Source organism: Prinia subflava, chromosome 7 (assembly GCF_021018805.1).
Source record: "Prinia subflava isolate CZ2003 ecotype Zambia chromosome 7, Cam_Psub_1.2, whole genome shotgun sequence".
NCBI classification, from domain to species: domain Eukaryota; kingdom Metazoa; phylum Chordata; class Aves; order Passeriformes; family Cisticolidae; genus Prinia; species Prinia subflava.
The window spans coordinates 540,371-556,870 of NC_086253.1; the positions used below are offsets into that span (position 1 = coordinate 540,371).

The 16,500-nt window shown below is 63.4% G+C and overlaps 1 protein-coding gene across 1 annotated transcript; it reads left to right on the top strand.

Moving 5' to 3' along the window:
* Positions 1-9,500: 9,500 nt before the first annotated feature.
* Positions 9,501-12,221, top strand: EGR4 (early growth response 4). The gene is made up of 2 exons (XM_063401160.1): positions 9,501-10,078; positions 10,379-12,221. The coding sequence occupies exons 1-2, from the start codon at positions 9,940-9,942 to the stop codon at positions 11,683-11,685; spliced, it is 1,446 nt and encodes a 481-aa protein (XP_063257230.1). The 5' UTR covers positions 9,501-9,939; the 3' UTR covers positions 11,686-12,221.
* The last annotated feature ends 4,279 nt before the right edge of the window (positions 12,222-16,500 follow it).

The following is a 16,500-nucleotide window of genomic DNA, read 5'->3' on the forward strand; positions in this document are numbered from 1 at the left end:
CTGCCCTGGGACCAGCACCACCCCTGCCCTGGAACCAGCACCACTGCCCTGGGACCAGCACCACTGCCCTGGAACCAGCACCACCACTGCCCTGGGACCAGCACCACCACTGCCCTGGAACCAGCACCACTGCCCTGGAACCAGCACCACTGCCCTGGAACCAGCACCACTGCCCTGGGACCAGCACCACCACTGCCCTGGGACCAGCACCACTGCCCTGGAACCAGCACCACTGCCCTGGAACCAGCACCACTGCCCTGGGACCAGCACCACCCCTGCCCTGGGACCAGCACCACCACTGCCCTGGGACCAGCACCACCCCTGCCCTGGGACCAGCACCACCACTGCCCTGGGACCAGCACCACCACTGCCCTGGAACCAGCACCACTGCCCTGGAACCAGCACCACTGCCCTGGAACCAGCACCACTGCCCTGGGACCAGCACCACCCCTGCCCTGGGACCAGCACCACCCCTGCCCTGGGACCAGCACCACCACTGCCCTGGGACCAGCACCACCCCTGCCCTGGGACCAGCACCACCCCTGCCCTGGGACCAGCACCACTGCCCTGGGACCAGCACCACCCCTGCCCTGGGACCAGCACCACCACTGCCCTGGAACCAGCACCACTGCCCTGGGACCAGCACCACCACTGCCCTGGAACCAGCACCACTGCCCTGGGACCAGCACCACCACTGCCCTGGGACCAGCACCAGCTTCTCTTGCCAGGGGTTTCTCAGGAGACTCGGCACTGTGCTGGCAGCACTTTGTGCTTCACGCTAATTCTGTTTATTTGTGTTTGGCAGAGGGCAGAGGAGGACAGGCCCTGCTCTGTCCCAGTGGGGCAACCCAGGATTCCCTCTGGATCCATCCAGCAGAGCTCTGGGCACAGAGCAAGGGGACAAAGGCATTTCCTTCAAACTCCTGGAGGATTTCACCAGGGCTTGGAGCTCCAGGTCTGCCCAGAGAGGCAGAGGCTGGAGAATTCCTGAGGGAGTTGGGAAGGGGCTGGAGAATTCCTGAGGGAGCTGGGAAGGGGCTGGAGAATTCCTGAGGGAGCTGGGAAGGGGCTCAGCCTGGAGAAAAGGAGGCTCAGGGGGACCTTGTGACTCTGCACAAGTCCCTGCCAGGAGGGGACAGCCGGGGGGGTCGGGCTCTGCTCCAGGGACAGGGACAGGAGGAGAGGGAACGGCCCCAGGCTGATGCTTTTCCCTCTCCCCTTCTGGGCAGCCCAGCTGAGTGAGAGGGGAAATCCTGCTCCTCTGGTGGCTGAGGTGCAGATCAGATGTAATTTGTGTTATTTACATCCCCACTGCAGCCCTGAGCTTTCGTGACTCCAGACGGGCACACCAAAGCAGAGGAGTTCCAAGGGTGTCCCTGCACTCCCAGCCTTTGGCAGGGGTATCACTGAGTATTCATTAATTAACATAATTAATGCTAAAAAGAAGGACTGCTCTCCTTTCACTCCTGGGTTCTGGAGCTGAGTCAGGATCACAACGCTGCAGCCACGAGCAATAAGTCAGGGCTGGCTGCATGGACCTGCCTTCGTTAGCAGCCCTTAAATTTGGAGGAGGAATTGATGGCACGGAGCTGCCTTCGAGCCTGATGGGTTTATTGCATGGAGAGCAGAGTTAATAAATCTTCCTGCTGCTCTGATTAATGACTCTGGAGAGCGGCTCTCCACACTCTTGGAAGCTTTCCTGAAAAGGAGCAATGAGCTGGTCAAGGAAGCAAATAACTCTCACCAAGGAGAAGCTGTTGGATAAATTCATTTCAGAGCGGGGCTGGGCTGGGTGTGTGTTCCCTCCTTGTAATGAGGGAAAGGAGCTGAGGGGGGCCACGGGCACGACTGGAAGTGGGGCTTGGAAAAGCACCAAGGGCTGCAGGGAGCGTGGAATTAACTCTGAATGCAAACTTAACTCATTAATGCCACCTCTGCAGCAGCCCGGGCCAGCTCCCTGTGTGCACTAACACAGGATCCCAGAACGGTTTGGGTGGAAAAGCCCCTCCCAGTCCATCGAGCCCAGTGTTTCCCCCAGCACTGCCAAGGCCACCACAGCCCCATGTGCCCAAGTGCCACATGCACAGGGCTTTGAAATCCCTCAGGGATGGGGACTCCTCCCCTGCCCTGCCCTTTCCATGCAGGAATTTCCCAATATCCGCCCTGAGCCTCCTTTGCTCCAGGCTCAGCCCCTTCCCAGCTCCCTCAGGAATTCTCCAGCCCCTTCCCAGCTCCCTCAGGAATTCTCCAGCCCCTTCCCAGCTCCCTTCCCTTCCCTGGACATGCTCCAGCCCCTCCAGGGCTCTCCAGAGCTGCCCCAGCCCTGGAGGTGCCCCAGCAGTGCCAGCACAGGGGACGGGCACTGCCCTGGCCCTGCTGCCACCCCGGAGCTGGCACAGCCCAGTGGCTTCCAGTGGCCTCTTGCCCACCTGGGCACACCTGGGCTGGTGTCCAGGTGCTGTCACAGCAGCCCAGGGCCTGTCCCAGCCCCGAGTGCTGCATGGGGATGTTCTGAGCAGGACCTGGCACAGCCTCCTCGAGCCTCTGCAGGAGCTCCCCGCTCCTTCCCTGGGCCCAGCTCAGTTCCCAGTAATCCCCGTGGGCACTGGAAAACTGGGTGTGGAAACTGGATGGCTGCCTGGGCAGGGAGGGAAGGCTGGGGACAAAGCAACCTGGAAGCTTTTCCCCTCCTGGGGCAAGGAAACAGCCCCTCCCTGTCCCAGCTCAGCCCCTGTCACCTGTCCCAGCCCCTGTCCCCTGTCCCAGCCCCTGTCCCCTGTCCCTCTGCAGGGGGATTCATTCCCAGGGCTCCTTAATGAATGCCTTAATCTGATTGCAGGGCTGGCATTTGCATCTTATCTGTGCCTGTGTCCCCACACACCTGGGCCATCCAACACACCTCACTGTCCCCAACGCACCTCACTGTCCCCACACACCTGTGCCACCCCACACACCTGGGCCACCCCACACACCTGGGCCACCCCAACCTTCTCTCCTGGCAGCCCCAGGGGCCCCTCGAGGCTGTGCCTGCCCCACAGGCGCTGCCCAGGCTGGGCTGCTGCCCCATGGAGCTGAGCAGGAGCAGCCCAGGGCACACCCACCCCCCACAATCTGCATCCCCCACGGGCACCGGGGTGCCCTGCAGCTCATTAGGAGCCTAACGATGCTCAGGGCTCCTTGAGGAGCCTCAGCTGAAAACTGAAAAATTAAAGTTCAGTGTTTTGCTCCGGGCTTTTTCTAAATAAAACCATCCAGTAATTTGGTTTAAAAGATGCTTTATTTAAAAATATGCACAATTTGTTTAGAGGTGATTAAAAGCAGCGTGAGATAAATGAAGAAAGACCTATTTGGGGCTCAATGAATCATTTCATTCAAACTGAAAGGCGTGGAAATATTTGCAGTCACTCTATCGAGGCACACAAACTCTTAGGATGAAAAGGTGATTTCAGGAAGAAGTTGAGAAAACCATCCCCTCCTGCCTCCTGACTCTGTCAGAGCCAGATCCTGGTGCTCCTGGAGGCCTGGCCTCAGCCCCGTGCTCACCCTGAGCCCGGTTAATCCTCCTGCCCCTGCCTGCTGTGTGCAAAACCCCACCAGAAATACGGGATTGGGGCGTGTGGGCAAGGAGAGAACAGAACCTCCACTGCTGCTCCCTCTGCTGCTGCCAGAATTAGCCCTGCCTTGAGTCTGGGGTGGGATCTGGTTATTTGGGGGGCAGCAGAGATTATTTCTGACTCTTGCCTATTTTTAGGAGCGGTGCTTTGCCAAGCTGCTCTGCCATCCCTGTACTCAGTGTCATTCCAGAACTGCAGGCAGCAGCCACATTTCAGGGGGTTTTACCCCCAAATCAGCGGCTTGGGGTAAAAAAGCAAGGATGCAGGAGAGGGAATCCGTGGATTTGAGGGGCAGGGAGAGCTGTGGTGGCCAGCAGAGCACCTGGAGAAGGTGGAGATGTGCAGCAACCTAAAACCAGGGGGGAGATAACCATCGACCCTGACCCGCACCTGGCCCGGGCTCTGAAATTCCAGCCTCGTGCCCAGTAATTAAAAATGAAGAGCCCCTTTTGGCAGGCATTTCCCGGAGCCTCACGTGCTGCTCGGACCTGCCTGAGGAAAATCCTGCCTGGGGAGGATCCCTGGAGCGCCCCTGCCCCTCCCGGGGCTGCCTTGAGCCCCTGCCCCACCTCTCCAGGCTGTCTCCTGTGCGCCGGATCATCCTCTGCAGGCACCAGGAATAGGCACCGCTGGGCCAGGCCGGTTTCCATGGAAATGCGGAGCTCTGCGTGCTGCTGGAAGTTTTCCTGGAAGGGGAGATGGATGGAGATGGGAGAGGGAGGGCAAGGAGCTGAGATCCACACTGCCAGGGGGAGGGCTGAATGGGATGTGGGGCAGGGATTGTTCCCTGGCAGGGTGGGCAGGCCCTGGCACAGGGTGCCCAGAGCAGCTGTGGCTGCCCCTGGATCCCTGGCAGTGCCCAAGGCCAGGCTGGACATTGGGATTGGAGCTCCCTGGGACAGTGGGAGGTGTCCCTGCCATGGCAGGGTGGCACTGGGTGGGATTTAATGTCCCTTCCCTCCCAAACCACAGTGGGATTCTCTGACCCAGTGTCCCACCCCTGTGCTCCTCTCCTCCCATCCCTGCAGGAATCACTGCTGGGCCCCCTGTGCCACCCAGCCCCTGGCACATCCATGGCCAGCTCCAGGAGCTCGGGGTGCTGCTCCCTCCCCCATCCCGGAGTCCTGGCAAGGGGCTCTGGGGGGTTACTGAAGGGTTTGGGCTCTGGGCTGGCTGTGGTGTGGCTTTGGTGGGGGCGGTACAAAGGAGATTCCTCTGGGAGGTGGGGAGGGAATTCCAGGGCTGGGTGCAGCACCCAAACAGCAGCTGGGGAGCCGTGGGTGCTGCAGGGCCCCTCTGGGTGCCCTCCCCTGCCCCTCGTGCCACGGGGATCAGCAGCACTCCCACGGGGGATTCCTTGAAAATGCCCAATTCCATAATGCCCAATTCCGTAATGCCCAATTCCATCGGCAGAGCAAAGCTGAGACACGGGCAGAGATTCCAAGGGACACTGTTGGCCCTGGGGCAGGGAAGTGCTGGGGACGTGGGAAGTGCTGGGGGTTGTTCTCTTTCCCTCAGCATCCAGGGTCAAAACCACTTGGAATTCCAGAAGCATCTTCTGGAATATTGAGGAGCGGCAACTCAGAGCCAACAGAGCTTTCCCTGTCCGTGGGAGAAGCCGTGGAAGGGCTGAGTGCTCCCAGCAGGGATTTCCCAGCTCTGCTGCCCGGGAGGGGGCACTGGGCAGCCTTGGGCGAGCACACGCCCATGGCTCGGGGCTCTGCTGGACCTGCAGGGCTGGAAACACTGGGAATGCTCCAAAGGCACGAAACAGGGATTTAACACCTAGAGCTGACATCATCTCCCAGCACAGGAAGGGAGAGTGTTCCCAGAGGAGCCAGTGGAAAAATCCCCCAGGAGCACTGAATGTGGACACTGCAGAGGTGCCCGAGCCGTGGGTGTTGGAGCCTGGGGGACACACCTGGGATTTACCCTTTCCCCCACAGCCCCTGGGCTCTGGGCTCACAGCCCCGAGTTTGGCTGCCAAGGCAGCCCTGCCATGAACCAACCCTCAGCCCATCCCTTTGGAAAAATGAATTCCAATCTCACATCAGCGCCACCCATCTCTGCCCTTGCCCCTGCCTGGGGCTCGTGCTCCAGTGGGAAAAGCTGCTCCCAGACCTTCCCCCAGTTCCTCTCTGACCTGTGGCAAGGCAAGGCAGAGGAAGAGGAGGATTCTCCTCCTCTCCATGGCAGCTTCTCCCTTAAACACGGCTGGGAGCACCCGACCCCCTGCCAAAACTTGCCAGAGAATAGGGCAGAGCCACGCCAAGCCTCCAAAGCAGGGGAGAAACCAGACAAAGCCAAGGACTGGGGCTGGATCTCCATGCTGTAACCCCAGCTGGGAGCTGGGGAATGGGAAGGAAGGAGGCTGCTGTGCCATTGCTATGGCTTGGTGGCCGTGTGGCAGGACAGAGGTGACCCTGGGGGCCAGCTGGCCCTGCTGGGGGGATCAGGGGTGGAACAGCCCAGGGCTGGCCAGGCAGGGGCTGGCCAGGCAGGGGTCTGGTGATGGGCAGGAGCCCAGGGCGGGCAGGAGCCCAGGGCAGGACCCTGGTTATGGGCAGGAGCCCAGGGTGGGCAGGAGCCCAGGGCAGGCGGTGCCAGCGGTGCAGGGACCGGGGCAGCCCGGGCTGCCAGCCCAGGGAGGGGCTGGAGCCTCCTGAGCCCCCCGGAAAACCCAGGGACACCCCAGCCCCGACAGCCCCGGGACACAGCCAGCCCTTCTTTTGGGGTCATTCTGGGCCCCAGGGACGCTCGCAGGTCACCGAGGAGCCCACATCCCCCTGCCTGGCAGCCCCTGGCTGGGAGATGCCCCAGGGACCCCGGGGAGCTGCCCCAGCGCTCGGAGACCCCGGGGGCTCCAGCAAAGCCTTGTTTAAAGCTGCTGCAGCACCTCGGGGGCCGGGGAAAGACAGAAAGCCCCATCCCCAGCCCCAGCCCCAGCCCCAGCCCCAGCCCCAGCCCCAGCCTGCTCCCCCCGCGGCACTGGCCACGGATTCCCTCCTGTCCTTGTGACGACACAGCTCCCCCAGGAAGGCAATCCCGCCTCCTCGGCAGCCAGGAGCCCCTTCTGGCACGGGAATGCGGTGCCAGCACCTGAGCCAGCCTTGGCCTCAGCCCTGGTCACGTTCCCCATTACCTCATGCGTGTGTCACCTCCACTGCCACTGCTGCCCGTCCCGGAGGGTTGCTTCAACTGCTTCGGGTTTTAGCACATAAAAACACAATAGAGAAAGCTTTTTAACAGAAATCTCTATTTATATCAGGCTTCAAGGATGAAAGCACCCACCCAGGGGATGTGGGAACATTGGACAGGACCTTTGCAGCCACTGCTGCACAGGCAGCTGAAGGTTTATAAACCACACAACGATGGCTGATTCTCTTACCTGGGGAGCTGAACCATTGCCACTGCTTCAGGATCAGCTCTGAGGATGAGGAGAGGTTTGGGAGAGCTGCCCCTGACCCCTGGCTGTGGTAGGGGGGCTCCCGTGGTGCTGTCTCAAAGGAGGGACAGTATTTTCCATGTCTGGGAGGGAAGGGGAACTGCCTGTGCTGGCAGCAGGGCTGCCCCAGGCTGTGCATGGCTCAGACCCAGACTCCAGCAGGGAGACTGGAGACCCTACACATCCTATAGGCTGACATCCCTGACAGGCAAAGAGGGCACAGCCAAGTGCAGTCAGTGACTGAGGCCTGCTGGGGCCAGTGCTGCAGCCAGGGAGACGTGGAGAAGAGACCCAGGGCCCCCAGGTCCATCCCCTGCTTGGATCCCAGCAGCATCCAGCACAGCCCTCACAGCAGGCTGGGCTTGTGGTTGGTGGCCACAGGGCAATATTTCAATCCTGGTCCCCATGATGTCCTGAAGCCCCAAATTCCAGGGTCACTGAGCACTGCAGGGTGAAGTTTTGCCTTTGAGTTATTGAAACCCATGGTCTGGCCACTGCCTTGGGCTCCTCAAGTCTCCTGTGTGGAGACAAACAGGGAATAGTGGGATGCCACTGGACATTTCCACACTCTGATCACTGCCTGCCCCTCTCCATCCCCTCTTTTATTTCCAGCCTGACCTCAGGCCTCATTCCCTGACTCTCCCTGAGTGCCCATGGGGGTTTGGTGCCTCCGTGCCTCTGTGCCAGGGCTCTGGGTGCATTTCCAGAGGCAGCAGCTACCCCCAGTGAGGGGAGGTGCTGCGAGACACAAATCCCAGGGATCTGCCCAAGGTGATGCCGTGACTCATCCTGGAGCCAGGAATAGCTCGGGAGCAGGGCCCCTCACCTGCTGGCATGGCCCTGGGCACGGGGGCACGGCCTCAGCACATCTGGGCACAGCCCCAGCACATCTGGGCACAGCCCCGGCACATCTGGGCACAGCCCCGGCACATCTGGGCACAGCCCCGGCACATCTGGGCACGGCCCCGGCACATCTGGGCACAGCCCTGGCACATCTGGGCACAGCCCCAGCACATCTGGGCACAGCCCCAGCACATCTGGCCTTCCAGCAGGGGCTGTAAGTGCTTGGAGGCAGGAACAACAGGCATTTAGGGAGGCCAGGGAGAGCCCCCTCCTCTTCTCCAGTCCTTTGCACCCACAGGCCCCTCCTGCCCACCGAGGTCACCTTCTGAGCTGCTTCGTGCTGACAACAGCGGGTTTGTACCCAAATGTTTGTATGAGCATCCTTCACAGTGGGTTTGAGCCCAGCAGCCAAAACGCCCAGAGCAAACCTTCCCCTGCCCACCCAGACTGTGCTGGAGGCCAGCGACAATCCAAACCTCCCCAGAGCATCCCTGCCTGTCCGGGATCGGCTCCAAATCAGAGCTGGGGGTGTGGAGATCTCGGAGATCCCGGCCAGGCCCCACCCGGCAGGGCTGGGGAGCCGGGAGGATGCTCGGGGGGGGGGGGGGGCAGCGCTGCCAGGATCCCGCTCTGAGAGCTGCCCCCGGGAGGATGGAGGGGTTTGCAGCCGGCTCTGCTCCTGCAGCCCGGCTGCCACAGCCAGCCCGCTGGGAGCCGTGCCGGGGGTGACAGTGCTGCAGGGACAGAGCTGGTGGCAGCCCTTGCCTTCTCCTCCTGGCCCTCGCTCTGTCGCAGGAGGGGCCGGCATCCACCTCCCGCTCACATCCAGCAGCCGAGGATGCCAGCAGAAAATATCGCAAAATCGGCCGGGAAAGGAGGGGAGGGGGGGAAAGAGCAAACCGGCACCTTTGGCGCTTCTAGAAGGAACAAGAGGAACAAAAGGCATCCACGGGGGGAAAAACAGCGAAGGAGAGCCTGGGGAGGTGCAAATGCGGGAGAGCAGCAGCCCGGAGCGGGACACGAGCCAAGGCTGCGGAGCCGGAGCCGCGGGGATGCCCCGCAGCCTCCCAAAAACCCGCAGGGCCCCGGGGGAAGCAGAGGCTGCGAGCGCAGGGAGGTCCCTGCACACCCGGGGCTTGCACACGCGTGTGCACAGCCCTGCGGGGCCGCGGCTGCGGGAGGGGATGCTGGGCACACACGCACACGGAGCAGCAGAGATTTGTTAAAAATATCGCGATTATTAGTTAAAAAGAGAGAAGGAAGGGGGGAAAAAATGAAAAACAGAGGGAGAGAAAAGGGGGAGGGGAGGAGGGAAGGGGGAGGGAAGGGGCATCGCGTCACGGGAGAGATTTCCTTATTGGGACTCCCTAGCCTACATCCTGAGTCCATATATGGGCATTTACGTCACGGCAGCCTCACTGGGGACTCCAGAAATGGCTGCGGCGGAAGGTCGGAGCAGCCCCGCTCCCGCTATAAAGGGGGCGGCGGGGAGGGAGCTCCGGGTGTCCGCTCGGGCTGCGCCGCCGCCGGGCCCTGCCTGCCCCCCCCGCCCGGGCCCTGCCCCCGCAGCACCCCCGGAGCGCCCGGGGCCCCCCGCCCCAGCACCCCCCGCACCGCCCCAAGCACCCCTGAGCATCACCTGAGGGTCCCCGGCCCCCGCCCCGAGCATCGCTCGGATCGGTGCGGGCACCCCGAGCGTCCCCCGGTTTATCCCCGATCATCTCTGGGATCGGTACGGGAACCCCGAGCATCTCCGGCTCATCCCTGAGCATCCCTCGGATCGGTGCGGGCACCCCGAGCATCTCCGGCTCATCCCTGAGCATCCCTCGGATCGGTGCGGGCACCCCGAGCACTCCCAGCTCACCCCGGGCTCTCCCCGAGCATCCCCGGGCTCGCCTGGAGCATCTCCCGCCTCGGCCCTGAGCATCCAGCGGCTCTCCCTGGGCATTCCCCGGCTCATCCTCAGCGTTCCCGGCTCTCCCCGAGCATCCCCGGCTCGTCCCAGCCCCCCCTGCTCCGGCCGCGTCTCCAGGGAAGATGCTCAACGTTATGGATTTCTCCTGCCCGGATCCGCTTTACTCCAAGTACGAGGAGAGCTGCGAGATGAAAACCGGAGACCTGCAGGGCTTGGGGCAGCCTGAGCAGCAACTTCTGGCAGAGGCCGATTTCCTTGGAGGTAAGGACGGGCGGGAGCCGCGCAGGGATGAGGGACCCCCCTGGGAATGATCGCTGCATCCAGGGATCGGGAACCTTCCCCTCCTGCGCCCTCAGCCCCGGGCTGGGGGTTCAACAGGCCCCCGCCAGCTCAGGGCGGGGGTGCTGAGGGTCCTGCTGGGGAGGGGGATGGATCCCGGGGCTCCCGGTGCGGCTCAGGGACGGAGACCTCGCAGTGACGCCACAGCCCCCCGCTGCTCCCGCATCCCGCCCCCAGCCCCGCATCCCTCCAGCCTCTCACCGCCTCTCCTCTGCTCCCCAGGTGAGCTGCTGGGTGCCCCCGGCAGTGGCGGGGCCGTGGATTACTCCCTGCTGGGCAGCCAGCCCTCCCCTTCCCTCAGCTACACCGGCAGCTTCTTCATCAAGGCGGTGCCGGAGCACCCGCAGGACCAGGAGTCCCTCTTCAACCTGATGTCGGGGATCCTGGGCATCTCCCCCTTCGCCTCCTCCGAGGGCCACCAGAGGCACCTGGACGCTCTTTACCCGTGTCCCGAGGTGGCGCAGAGCCAGCTGGAGCTGTACTCGTCGTGCCAGCCCGAGATGAGCGGGTCCAGCCCGGCCCCGTTCCCGGAGCCCGGCTACGGCGCCTTCCCCGCGGCCGAGGGCGCTCAGCCCCTGCAGGGAAACACCTCCCAGTGCTTCTTCCAGCCCAAGCTGCTGGACAGCAAGCAGGACATCAAGCTGTCCCCTGGCTCCCCGGCCCTGGACAAGTTCAAGGCCTCCTGTGCGCAGTGGGAGCCGCTCTCGCAGCAGCACCAGGCCTACCTGCCCGCTGCCTTCCACGCCCCCGAGGGCTTCGAGAGCGGCCAGGGGCTCTTCCCCCCGCTGGGCTCCAAGATGGAGAGCGTCCTGTCCGTCAGCTGCCCGTCGGAGCTCGGCAGCCTGGCAGAGGACGCCGCCTGCTTCGGAACCCATCTGGGCTTCGGCTGCGAGCCAGAAAACTTCCCTGCCCGCGGGGACTTCGCCGACACCAAGATCCACAGCATCCCCGCGCCGCTGATGCCCGACTTCGACGCCTCCTTGGCCCAGCCCGAGGTCCTGCCGGGCCTGCTGAGCTCTGCCGAGCTCCTCCATCCCCACCCCTCTCCTTCTGTCCCCCCCACGGACTTTCTGGGCCACCCCGCGTCCTCCTCACTGCCCTCCCTGCTGCCCGCCAACCCTCCCGCCCTGGCCGAGCCCAAGAAGAAGACGCGCCGGAGCAAGTGCTCCTCCAAGTGCTTCTGCCCCAAGCCCCACGAGAAGGCGTTCGCCTGCCCGGTGGAGAACTGCGTGCGGAGCTTCGCCCGCTCCGACGAGCTCAACCGGCACCTGCGCATCCACACGGGCCACAAGCCCTTCCAGTGCCGCATCTGCCTGCGCAACTTCAGCCGCAGCGACCACCTCACCACGCACATCCGCACCCACACGGGCGAGAAGCCCTTCTCCTGCGACACCTGCGGCCGCCGCTTCGCCCGCTCCGACGAGAAGAAGCGCCACAGCAAAGTGCACCTCAAGCAGAAAGCGCGGACCGAGGAGAAGCTCAAGGGCTTGGGGTTCTTCTCCGTGGGGCTCTCCTTCGGGGCACTCTGAACCTCTGAGCGCTGGCAGCGGCGCTTCCCGAGGTCCCCCGAGCGTCTCACGGGAGAGCCGGGGTGGGAATTCCCTCCTGGGTGGCCCCGGAGAGGAGAGGCGGCGGCGGGGCCGTGCCGGGCACCCGAGGGCCCCGCGGGAGTGAGGCGATGCGGCGGGGCCGGGCCGCTCCCTGCGGGGATGGGACTGAGCCGTCTTACAGCTCCTGTTCCAGGGAGGGAGAGCAGGAGCCGTGTACAGACAGGGATCACCGCCGAGGTGGGTGTTCCGGACACTCGCTGTGCTTTCCCAGGGCAGCGCTCCACGGGACATTCCTGGCTGGAGATTTTCCGGGGCTGCGGCTGCTCCGGCCCTTTCTCCCCAGGGAGAGAGGCGCCACCGGGCTCTGGCAACTGGTGCTAACAGGCCCTTGGGAAAGGCGATTTCAATATTATTATTATTATTATTACCATCATCGTCATCATTCTGTTTGTAAAAAGAAAAGGCCTCTATCAGGAATATTTCAGATTTGTGTCTATTTTTCTAATTAAAGATTTGAGCTGATCCAAGCCCTCGCTGAGGTTTCTCTCTGCCTTTCCATCTTCTGTTTCCATTGGGGTTTTGACCTCCGCTGCTGCATTTGGGGGAAAAAAAGATGCTTCTATAATTAGCAGGGAGAAAAAAAAAATCCCAGAGCAGAGGGGTGGTTGGTGACACCTCCTGAGCATCGCCAAGCCTCAGGTGGGGGCTCATCCCGGGAGGAGGGATGGTCGTGGGGCAGAGCAGGGATCCCTGCTCCTTGTGCTGGGTTAGCTCCAAACACAGCACTCTGGGTTTGTCCTGACGGGGCTGAGTCCTGCAGGAACCTTCTCCTCTCCTGTGGGACCCCAAAGCCCGGCCCAGAGCCCCCATTCCCGGCTCCTGGTTCCTGTGGGGTGTGGGTGTCCCAATGCCCTTGGCTTTGCCCTCAGGAAATGGCATGAGGTGCCCATACCCCATTTCCAGGCCGGCTCAGCCCCAGGGTTGGAGAGATCCAGGCACCACCAGGCAGGCAGGGTGGGGACCCCACAAGGAGGGAGGCTGTTTGCTCCCTCCCTTTTGGAATTTTCGATGGTAGAAGGATGCTGGTTCCCCTCTCCCGGGAATAGCCGGGGGCTGGTTGGCACAGGAGACGCTGCTGCAGCCAGGAATGTCCCTCCCATGGAAGAACTTCCCTCGTCTGGTGATTAAAAATCAGTTAAAATCACAAAATCCCAAAATCTCACCCTTCCAGTGGGAGGTGCTGGGATGGGGCACGCTGAGCTTTGTCTCCATGAATCAGGAGAAGGTGCCTGAGGGAATGGAGGCAGCAGGGCCATGCCATTGTCATCGATGCTCAGGGGATTTAGGGGTGATGGGCTTTGCTTGCAGAGGGAGTGAAACTGAGGCAGGGAGGGGGCACAGCTGCAATCTGCTCTTTCTTTTTCTGATGGGTTTTGTCCCCTCCAGCAGCCCTGGAGAGGGGGGATCTCTTCCCAGTAGAATCCAGTGTCCCAGTAATCCCAGCAGGATGCAGTGTCCCAGTAATCCCAGCAGAATCCGAGCTTGCCTGGGGCATGGAGACCCTGTGGAGTCGGGGTGGGAAGCTGGGCAGGGGATGGAGGGAGTTGGTAGCAGAGATGGGAAGTGGGAAGGGGCCGGGAGGAATTCCAGATTTCCGCTCAGATGTGTCCCTAAAATCTCACACCCCGATAGCCCCCAGGGGTGCTGGTGACCCTCGGGTGAACCCTCCCAGTGTGGGGGAGCCTAATCCTGAGCCAGGACCCCTCCCAGGGGTGCAGATGACCCCGGGCATCCGGGAAAAGCTTTTCTGGGGAGACACTGCAGTTTTATGATCAATAAGGACCTCAGGTCCTTTGGGAAGGGGCTGGGCTGGGCCCTCTCCAAGAATGTCAGATCCCACTGGGCAGCAGAGCCGAGCTCTCCCTGCACCGCTGGCCATGAATGATGCAGGAGGCCTTGATTAATACCCTTCAGGAAATCATCAATAATTGATGCTGAGCCTGGAAGCTCTGCAGAGGCACCGCTCCAGCCTTGGCCCTCTGCTCTGCTCCTCTGGCCAGCGCTGCCGGGGAGGAGAGAGGACTGGGACAGACCCACAGCCACCCTGCAGTGACCCCACAGCCACCCCACAGCCACCCCAGAGCCTCTGGGGCAGCTGCTCCTGGCTGGGCTGGGGCTGGGCACACGTGCAGGAGGGCAGGGGCGGTGGCACCCCGAATCCCAGGGCTGGGGACCCCCACCCGACCCCGTGCCCCAGCACCCTGGGCCCGGCACTGCCATCCCCCCGTGCCCACCCCGGGAGAGGACACACGGCAGGGCCGGGTGCCCTTGGCACAGGCACTGAGCTCAGGGGTCAGGAACTGGGTCAGGATCAGGGCAGGGTTAAACCCGAGTGTTCAGGAACTGGGTCAGGATCAGAGCAGGGTTAAACCCGAGTGCTCAGGAACTGCACCAGGACCAAGGCAGGGTTAAACAGTTAAACCTGAGTACTCAGGAATTGCCAAGGCCCCAAACTGGATGCTCAGGGATTCAGTCAGGACCAAGACTGGGATTAACCAGGGCAGCCATGGACCAGATCAGGACCAAGCCATGGGAACCAGCCCAGGGTAATTTGTGACAGGATTGGGACCAAATCAGTGGCCTTGGGGACCACCCAGGGACCAAACCAGGGCAGGACCAAGCTGGGAATCAAGCCAGGGTACTTGGGGACTGGATCAGGATTAAGCCAGGATGATCCGGTACCTGCTCAGGACCCAGCCAAGGACCACGCCGGGGTGCTCAGGGACTGGATCAGGACCAAGGCAGAATAGTCGGGGGCTCAGTTAGGATGAAGGCAGGGATGAAGACAGGATGACCAGGGACTGTCCTGGGACCAAGGCCCTGTGCAGGCACCTGTGTGTGCAGCCCGGGATGGGGCAGGTGCCCGGCTGGGCCGCACCGCCGGCGCTGCATCCCCCGGGGAGGATGCTCCGGGGGATCCCCGCCGGGGCCGTCAGCGCTGGGGACAGGGGTTCCGGGCTCGGGGGGCTGCCATGGCAGCAGGGCCCGCCGTGTTCGTGGGGAGACAGGCAGAGGGAGCTGTGCGGGAGGAACCGGCAGCGAGGCAGCCCCGGCTCCGGCTGCAGGGGAGGCGGCGGCTGCCGGCGCTCGCCCTCCGCCTTCCTCCATCCCTGCATCTCTCCTCGCTCGCCATGCTGAGCCCGCGCTGAGCCCCCAGCGCCCCGGGGACCCGCCATCCCCAGGGTGCCCAGAACCGCCACCCTCCCAGCACCCCGCCGGGGCCTTCAGCCTCGGCTTCCTTCCTCCTCCTCCTCCTCCTCCGCCTCCTCCTCCTCCCCCCACCCCGCAGCCACCACCCACCCTCCCACCCTCCCTCCCTCCCTCCCCAGGGCCTGCCTGGCATGGAGGTGCTGGCCGCAGGGAGCCGGGCGCTTCCCGCGGGCTGCATCCCCCCTGCCCCGCGCCCCCGTGCCCGCAGCCCCCGTGCCCCGCATCCCCCCGCCCCGGCGCAGCCCTGAGCGCCGGCAGCCGCCTCCTTTGTGCGGCGGAGCGGCCGTGCGGGCTCCGTCCCCACCCCGCACCCGGCTCGGGGGTGGCCCGCGGGCTAGCGGGAGAGATGCTGCCCTCGCCGGAGGAGCCCAGCGCGGCAGGTCGGCGGCCAGAAGCAGGTATGGGGCCACAGGGGACGGGATGGAGAGGGGATGGTGCCCTGGGAGGTGGTGGCATGTCCCCGGGATGCTCCTCATCCAGGGCTCCCGGGAGCAGGGGGGCGCAGTGGGGACAAAGCCGCTGCCAGGATGTGAGGATGGACCCGCCGCTCCCTGCTCCAGGGGCTGGGGGGGGCAAAAAATGCATCCAGAATTTCATGCCCACCTCCCCCGAGCCCGCCGTGCCTCAGCCCCAGCCGTGCTCGCCCAGCACGGTGCTCCCGGCCCCGGGGAGGATGGGGGGCAGCGGCGCGGGCAGCATCCTGCACCCCGGCATGGACACCGGCAGCATCCCCCGGCACCCCTCTTCGCCATCCCCCTTCCCTCCTCAGGCAGCCAGGGGAGCTGCCTGCTGGTATTTTGTGGGGGGTGGCGGGCAGATAAAACGTTAAACAATGCGAAGAAAGGCTCCATGATGGATCGCAGGTGGCGGCGCCGGAGCAGCCCGGGGATGCTGCAATCCCCGCGCTCGGCAGCGTTTCCCGGCTCCGGATGCCTGTGGGTTTTGTGAGCGTGGCCGCCGTAGTAATGACACCGCGAATAATTCCCTCAAATCCTGCTTGTTGCCGTGGAGATGGGAGCGAGGAGAGGTTTTGCGGCCGGGGTAGGACCTGCCCAGGACACGGAGCGGGCTCCGTGTGCTTCCCGATCCCGCTGGGCAGGATCCTGCCTTGGATTTTGGCCGGGAAATTCGGGCTGAGGCTGCTCGGGTGCCCGGGAGACGTGGGCAGGGATCCAGGCCCGAGGCAGCGGGGCGCGATTCCCATCCCCGCGCTGGAAAAGCGCTTTCTCATCCCCCCGGCAGCGGCCGAAGTTGCCGGACGCGCTTTGTGCTCGCCGGGGTCCGGGGTCCTGCGGGGCCGAGCCCGCGGTGGCCCGGGTGGGGTTCGTGTGGGCGGGTGTGTTTGGTAACAACCCCAAAACGCAGCCAAGCGGGGCACAAACCCTCCCGGCTCGTCTTGGGTTTATTTCCGGCATGGATTTCTTGCCTTTGCTGATTTTTCCCTTAAAAAATGGTTTCCCAGCCTCGTGGCCTGGTTGTCCCTCCGAGGGGACGCTGAGGCACCAGGGATGCTGCCCTGGGGAC

Excerpts from the sequence above, each read along its gene's own strand:
- EGR4 (XM_063401160.1), top strand. The coding sequence starts at position 9,940 with ATGCTCAACGTTATGGATTTCTCCTGCCCGGATCCGCTTTACTCCAAG. Across the intron at positions 10,079-10,378 it reads AGAGGCCGATTTCCTTGGAG|GTGAGCTGCTGGGTGCCCCC; the intron begins GTAAGGACGGGC and ends TCTGCTCCCCAG.